Genomic DNA, 7,586 nt, shown 5'->3' on the forward strand with positions numbered 1-7,586 from the left:
GGGAAAGAGCATGAACAGCAAAACACTGTTGACTTGTATGTCATGTACCTGGATTGTTGTTTTTTTTTTTGTTTGTTTTTTTTTGCTGCTTTTTTAAAAAAAAATAAAAATTTTATATGTAAGGTGGTTTTGTGTTGTGAAATCACTTTTCAGGACTGGACAGACTATGATGAAAAAGCCAAGGAGTCTGTTGGAATATATGAAGTCTCTCACAAGTTCGTCAAGTGCTGATATCGTCTAACAACAAGGACTAACAACAGAGCTTATCTTTACACACAATCTGGATCCAGACAACAAACTCCAAAGACATTTTTCACTGTTTAATAAAAAGGAGATTGACGGAGATTTTCTGTTTGTATTCTGTTTTGTTTTTTTTAAATCAATACAACATAAAAAATCCTAATATGGCCTCTACTATTTGTGAGAAAGGAAGAACTAACGCCCACAACTCATTAAAACTGACGCCTCTTTATTGGTAACAAAAGGCCATGTTGAAAGTCTAATACATTTAAGTAATAAAGGAAAATACATTTTATCAGGAAACTTGAGGAGGGAGCATAAAACTACAATAAATGTTAAAGATTACAGTGAAACAAAGAGTCACGCTGCTTCAATTTCAGAGCACTAGATAGTTGGGTAGATAGAGAGTTCAAATTAAACATTATTTACTTAAAACAACAACCAGTTTAATTAGTTACGCACCACTTTTCCAAAAAAAACTATACTACCTGAAGTATCAGGTAGAGAAAGAAAACTTTATGTACACAGTCATCTCCTTAGCTGAAAAATAGACGATCTTTGTGATGGTGGGTGTAGCTAGTGCTGTGCTCGCCTCGTATCAATTTGTCTGTCAGGCTATCTGTCCCTGTCCCCGTGCGGTTCTCAGTGTCTCAGTGTGTGCAACACCCTGCAAATACAAGCGGCAATGGCTCCTGCACAGAAGAACAGAGTGTTTGTGGTCGGAGTTGGAATGACAAAGGTAAACAAACAAAAACAAAACAGCTGCAGCAAACTCTGCAGTTAGCCTCAGTTTGCTAACGCCACTTTCAGCGTTGCAGTTACGCAACGCTGAAATAGTTTTGTGAATATTCTTTTCATTAATTTTGCACGTAAAATATTTTGTCAAAAGAAATAATAACTTTAATTCGTTAGACACATTTTAAGAGTAAACGGCGTTAACTAAATCTTAACACCGTTACCCTTAATTCTAGAACGTCGTTCGATGTCCAGACATAATTTGTACTTGTGTCTCTTTCAGCTGAATTTCTCAGTCCATAGTTCAGGGCCAACAGTTACAGCAAAGACTGTGCAAAAGGTCATGGTTAATGGTTTGGATATGAAAAAGAAAATGCATTCTGAATTTTTGAGTATCGCTTCTGGACTGAAAACAAACTATATAACAATATTTTTACAATTCGTGCAAACAAACAATGACGTCATCTTTTTAACAATGAGCCCCATAAAGTCCTGTTACAGTTGCAAACAATTTTTTTCAAAATGCTTTTTTCTTTCTTAAGATGGACCATGTTAAGTAAGACTCTTTTTTTTTTTAAATTTGGCATCTTTAGGAACTGTTTTCTAAGCCTTTTACTTGACAGCTGGTTTTATAGATGATGGTTTCATCTTGAAAAATTAAATAATTCTAAGCGCGATGCTAAGGCAGCAGATGGAACAGCAATATCTTGAAATAGTTCTTAATAATTATTGTTTCTTCAGAACAATAATGACATGCTGACATTCTCCTGTTTTGTTTTTTTTTTGTAATATCTTGATGTTTGCTTGTGCACTTTGCTGAGAATTCATAATTTATTGGCTCACTTTGAATGAGCCACTTGAATGAATGAATTAATTAATTAATAAATAAAAATAAGACTGGATTCCTGAAATAAACATATAAAAATAGTAATGTTAGACAAAAATGTGATTTTTATTTCATTTCCCTAAGTGTCCGGTCCCCAAGCTGTGTGTCCAGAAAAATTCCGGCTAAATATAGTTGGTGACCCCTGGTTTAAAAGAACTACTTTTTTTAAACACTAAAACTGTTAAAGAAAAAGTACCCAAGTTTGTTTACCTGACAACTCTCCATGTGTCTTTTGTTGTTGCAGTTTGTGAAACCTGGAGCAAATGACTACCCTGATATGGCCAAGGAAGCAGGTTATTATCACCACCTGGAATGGACATGGTTGTTTAACAGAAAATCCAATTTTCCACATCTGTAATTTGAATCTGTGTGTGCCTTACGTATTGCAGGTCAAAAAGCCTTAGCAGATGCTGGGATCCCATATTCTGCCATCAAACAGGCGGTTGTCGGATACGTCTACGGTAAGAAACGTCGCCGGGGTGTCGCGGTGCGACGTGCGTTTCCTGTTTTAAGAGATGGAAATATTAACCAATTGAAACAATCCCTCGTCTTATTTCCTCAGGGGATTCCACGTGTGGGCAAAGAGCTATATATCACAGCTTAGGCATGACCGGCATCCCCATCATCAACGTCAACAACAACTGCTCCACGGGGTCCACCGCCATCTTTATGGCAAGACAGTTGGTCCAAGGAGGTTGGTTAAACACAAATTAATGAATTTATATTCAAGACTAAGCGGTTACAACTAAGGAATGATTTTTTTTTGCAGATTTTTTTTTTTTATTGGACAATGTAGGTTAATGGATAAAAAGTCTTTTTTTTTTAAATCAGGCTGAAACTACTCAAATAATATTGTCGGGCTCTGAAGTACTGAAAAAACAAAATCTTTCCATTGATTAGTTTGCAAACTAAGAGGGTTATTGAAGGTTATTTTTCAGAAAAGAATTTGGCATGTCAACTAAAAAATGACCAGGGTGAAGAGCTGAAATACTTTCAATATGGTTCAGTAATGTTTCCGTAGCCCAAAAAGAGGGACTAAATCACAAAAACAAAAAAAAAATCATTGGCCAAGTTGTTTCTTTTTTTTTTTCTGCCCATAAATTCACAAACACAAACCTGTGTAACTAGATCGTAGAAGATGTAAACCCTACGTATTTCTCTGCCGCAGGTCTCGCTGACTGTGTGCTGGCCCTGGGATTTGAGAAGATGGAGAGGGGGTCTCTGAGCTCAAAAGTACGGCGGTAGATGTACTTGCATCACCCACATTTGTAAAGAACAATACATAAACATACATAAAATCGACTTTGCTGATCCTACACTTTGATCCTACCATTGAATGCAATATGGTGCAATTCAGGTTTCCTCCACTAGATGGCATATTTTTACTGCTGTACACTGGATCAAGAAGGCCTTCACTGACATATGTAGACAAACTATTGGGAAATGTTAGCATTTAATCAACAGAACATTTCCAAAATGATAACTCCAATGCTTATTATAAGGATAACATTTTAGGATCAAATTTATGTATAACATCTTGAGGGTCAGAAGGGACAGAAAGTACGCCGATTTGTTGCGTTTCTGTCCTTATCCAGCAGTGTTTACGTACGACGTGTTTGTTTCATCTCCCTGCATCAGTGTTTTTTTTCACTCCTGAGACATTCGGATTTCAAATGAATCTCGCTGAGATCACAGCAGGCAGGGCATTTGCAGCAGCATGAGAATGCAGAAACAGAACCAGTGCCTCTCTCTCTTCATCTCTTCATCTCTTTTATTTATTTATTTTTTTAATATAAGCTTCTCTCTGTGCTGTTGTGACAGTTTCTTTAACAGACGTTTCTCTTATAAATGATGCAGTGAATGAAAATGTAACTGTAAAATAACACCGTTGTTGTCTTCCAGTTTTTGGACAGGACCAGTCCTATGGACAAACACATGATGGTCATGATGAACCGTTACACGTTGACCGAAGCCCCTCCAGCTTCACAGTTGTTCGGCGGCGCTGGCAAAGAGCACATGGAGAAATATGGTAAATAAACAAGTTGCCGAGATATGAAATCTGAAGAAACGGTTTCTCACACCGTCTTTAAAATAATAACAAAAACAATATCTGATCTTTACCAGGCACAAAGCCAGAGCACTTTGCTAAAATAGCCTGGAAGAACCACAAACATTCAATCAACAACCCGTAAGATATACAGAGATACATTTTTCTTTTTGTATCCGTTTATATGTAAACTTTTTGTGTTGTTTCTGTTCGTTACCCGTGCAGATATTCCCAGTTCCGAGATGACTACAGTTTGGACCAGATTCTTAAGTCTAGGAAGGTGTATGAATTCCTTACTCTGCTGCAGTGTTGGTAAGATCTCGCCAGAGATATGGATCCCTCTTTTAGATACTTGTTTATTCTTCTGAATTTTTTTTTCATCAATTTTAAGAAATTAAAAAAAACATGGGATTGGAGGTAAAACCAAGGACTAGGGTACCTTAGGTCCAGGCTCAGGAGTGTGAACATAATGAACATGTACATTTTCAGTGGCACAGGAGTAGCAGATACTGCTTTCCCAAGCCTAGAGTGCCCTCTAGCGGCTGTCAATGTGAAAATAACAAACGTGAAATGATATGTTTTTAATATAAAAGTCGCCCCTGAGTATAAGTGGCAAAACCAGCCAAAGAATTCCATTCCATCCATTATTTTCATACCGTGTCTTATTCTCCAGTCCAACGTCAGACGGTGCCGGAGCAGTCGTTTTAGCCAATGAGGACTTTGTACGGAAACATCATCTGGAGGATCAGGCTGTGGAGATTTTAGCCCAGGAGCTGGTGACAGATCTGCCCTCGACGTTTGAAGAAAACAGCTGCATCAAGATGGTCAGAAAAATGGTTTTAAATATGAATCCAATGATGAAAGATTGGTGATATCGTTTACTCTTCTTTTTCTCTGTTTTTTCTTTCTTTTCTTTTTTTTCCCCCCCATGCAGGTTGGATATGACATGTCTCGTTTGGCTGCTAAAAAATGTTTTGAGGCTACTGGTCTGAAACCCAGTGATGTGGATGTGGTGGAGCTTCATGACTGTTTCTCTGCTAATGAGCTCATTACGTATGAAGCCCTGGGCCTTTGTCCAGAAGGTGAGACTGCCAAATAAATTCAAATTTTTTTTTTAAATGAATTAAAAGTTCCCTGGGAAAGTCTAATTTTATCGATGTGTGTCTGTGAGAAGTGTCTGTCATATTTTATACACTGTCATAACTCTGGGGCTGTTCAGTCATATATTATACACTGTCATAACTCTGGGGCTGTAGATACCGCAGTCGTTTATTGACTGAAAGAAAAGAGAAAGAATGTGTATCGGTGATGCTTTAAATTCAAGTTAAATGAAAAGTTTTCTGCAGTAACGCTGTGAAGTGAAGTTTGGTCAGAATTGAAAAAAGAATGAGAAATGATGATGTGTTCCCGGGGAAGAAAAAGGAATCAGTGATTCAGGACGAGATGTTGAGGGTGCTGCAGTTATTCCTGTGGAAGTGAGAGATCCACTTCAAGCCGTCTCCTCTTTCTTATGGTCCAGGTCCATAAATTATATATACAGTGTCTGCAGACAGCAGTTTTCACACACACAAACAGTTTTGTTTTTTTTTTTAAAAAAAAGGGACTAGTTTTTTTGTGCAAACATCTCACCAGTTCTCTGTGTTTTGCAGTGGATTTCTGGCATTTTTTTGTTTTCGATGTTGCTTTCTTGGCAATTCAAACTTGACATCTTAGCAACCTGCATTAGCTTTATGATGTGTTTTTGACTTCAGGTAAAGCGGGAGAGATGATCGACAGAGGGGACAACACTTACGGAGGGAAATATGTGGTCAATCCCAGCGGTGGTCTCATTTCTAAAGGCCATCCTCTGGGAGCTACAGGTGCGTTCACGTCCCTGAACTGAGGGCGTTGTAAGATGGATTTAAAAAGATGTAGTTTCCATAACGTCCACTAGATGGCGTGACCTTATACCCATGATTTTATCTGTGTTAGAAAATAGGTTTCTAAGCCTCTTTTTTTTTTTTTTGGAGACGCGAGGTATAGTAGTTTTGCTCCCTGCTTTTTAATCTCTGAAAATATTAAACCGTCCAAGCTTCGCAAACAGTGCTGTCCACTGATAACAGCCATTATCAAACTCCACAGACTTTCTTTGCTCAGATAGGCCTTTGGTGAGTTTAAGGTGACGTGGTTGTTTGCGTTCTCTCCTGAGTTATCTTCTTTTCCTTTCGGCTTTGTCCCTTTTTTTTTTTTTCAGGGGTTGCCACAGCAAATCATTATCTTCCATCTCACCCTGTTCTCTGCGTCTTCTACTCTTGACTCCAAATATCTGCATGTCCATGTCCTCTCGGCCTTCCTCTTTGACTCCTACCCCGCTAGCTTCATCTCTCAAAGCTCTCCTTCCGTCTTCTCAGCACACTTTCCTCGCTTGTGTGATTACGTTCCCGTCTCTGTCTTAAATCGAACTCGCCCGCTGCACGTCCTTCCCAGCTCCATTTCTCTGTCTCGCCCTTCCTGACGCACCCCTCACCATTTATCCAGGCTTGGGACCGGGCGCTATAGAAAACACCGGCTTGTGTCCCCTAGTGGCTGAGTTGTAACGTGGTGAAATACACGTACGCCTACATACTTTCAACCTCCACCGATCTGACGTCATCGTGGGACATCTGTTCCCATGGTAACTAAATTGCTTGGTCAATAGCAGGGAGTGAGCCTTAATACTTTACTTACTTAAGAGTCTATTTACTCAAATTCCATGTTTTCCACTTGAAACGACTGCAGCAAATAGTCACCCATACGGATAGCCTTTTTCTTACGTCTCCTCTTTTTGATTTTTTCGTTTCAGCACTCTTTATACAGCTGCCTTTTCTTCGTAGAAGGAAAAGGAGTCAGAGTATAAGATTACATTCTCTATTGCTTAGCGCTCCAACCCCTGATTTTAAGTCATTGGAACTGAGGGAGTGAATCATTGAAAGTTGAAGATGCGTTTTGGTGTCGGTTTCTCCACAAGGTTCCTCTATAACAGCGGTGTCGAAATCATTTTCACCCAGGGCCACATCACCAATACAGTTCTCCTTTAAGGGCCGGTTGTAAATGGAAGACTGTATAGATCAGGGGTACCCAACCCCCGGTCCGCGGACCAGTACTAGTCCATAGGTCATTTGGTACCAGGCCACAAAAAATGTGCTTAATTTTTACTAAATTGACTTCATTCAAAGAAATCTACCATATCCATTTATTTATTTAAAGATAATCTGGCAATATTTAAAAATAAAAGGTCATTCAGACCTCACTGATACAAACAGAATAGAATCTAAAAGATGTTTAATTTTGAAAATGTAATCATCCTTCAACGCTCAGCACCTTAGTAACAGGTGGTACTGGCTGACCAGTCGTTGGAACTAAAAAGGTCAGGGACCGCTGGTATAGATGTAACTCCTCCATAACAGACTAATGCATGTTAATATTGTTCATTTCTGTATGATAGAATAATTTCTCAGGTTAAGAAACTCTGCGTCATGGACTTTAATAAATGCTTTTCAAGCTCCGGGCCCTGAGTTTGACCCGTATGCTCTATAATAAAGTTAGCCATTAGCGGTTTGGGTGTCAGGCTTTAGCGTCAATGGAACGTCCACCTCTTATTACCCGTCTCACTCACCTCCTGTTGTCTGCTCAGGTCTGGCCCAGTGCACAGAGCTGTGC

General features: G+C 39.0%; 2 protein-coding genes across 4 annotated transcripts in view; both read left to right on the plus strand.

Moving 5' to 3' along the window:
* The window catches only part of czib (CXXC motif containing zinc binding protein), a 1,828-nt gene extending 1,483 nt beyond the window's left edge, over positions 1–345 (plus strand). For both annotated transcript variants that reach the window (XM_017042274.2, XM_008333626.2), the window contains one exon: positions 154–345. In XM_017042274.2, coding sequence (XP_016897763.1) covers positions 154–231 — 78 coding nt within the window. In that variant the 3' untranslated portion in view covers positions 232–345. The remainder of the gene's footprint in view (positions 1–153) is intronic.
* Positions 346–805: 460 nt separating this feature from the next.
* On the plus strand, positions 806–6,467 carry scp2a (sterol carrier protein 2a). 2 transcript variants are annotated; one of them, XM_025052338.1, is made up of 12 exons: positions 806–979; positions 2,106–2,154; positions 2,251–2,322; positions 2,424–2,555; positions 3,030–3,094; positions 3,764–3,890; positions 3,986–4,049; positions 4,134–4,220; positions 4,582–4,732; positions 4,843–4,990; positions 5,660–5,767; positions 6,142–6,467. In XM_025052338.1, the coding sequence occupies exons 1-12, from the start codon at positions 926–928 to the stop codon at positions 6,201–6,203; spliced, it is 1,119 nt and encodes a 372-aa protein (XP_024908106.1). In that variant the 5' UTR covers positions 806–925; the 3' UTR covers positions 6,204–6,467. The 2 variants fall into 2 exon arrangements, with proteins under 2 accessions (XP_024908106.1, XP_024908107.1); XM_025052339.1 differs by lacking the exon at positions 6,142–6,467 and adding an exon at positions 6,030–6,085.
* Positions 6,468–7,586: the final 1,119 nt, after the last annotated feature.

Source organism: Cynoglossus semilaevis, chromosome 20, assembly GCF_000523025.1.
Source record: "Cynoglossus semilaevis isolate Cse_v1.0 chromosome 20, Cse_v1.0, whole genome shotgun sequence".
Lineage (NCBI taxonomy): Eukaryota > Metazoa > Chordata > Actinopteri > Pleuronectiformes > Cynoglossidae > Cynoglossus > Cynoglossus semilaevis.

What these genes read in the sequence shown, in the direction of transcription:
- scp2a (XM_025052338.1), top strand. Translation starts at nt 926, where the DNA reads ATGGCTCCTGCACAGAAGAACAGAGTGTTTGTGGTCGGAGTTGGAATG. An exon ending in GGTTGTCGGATACGTCTACG is followed by an intron (nt 2,323 to 2,423) that starts GTAAGAAACGTC and finishes TTATTTCCTCAG; the next exon opens with GGGATTCCACGTGTGGGCAA. An exon ending in CCATCCTCTGGGAGCTACAG is followed by an intron (nt 5,768 to 6,141) that starts GTGCGTTCACGT and finishes TTTTTTTTTCAG; the next exon opens with GGGTTGCCACAGCAAATCAT.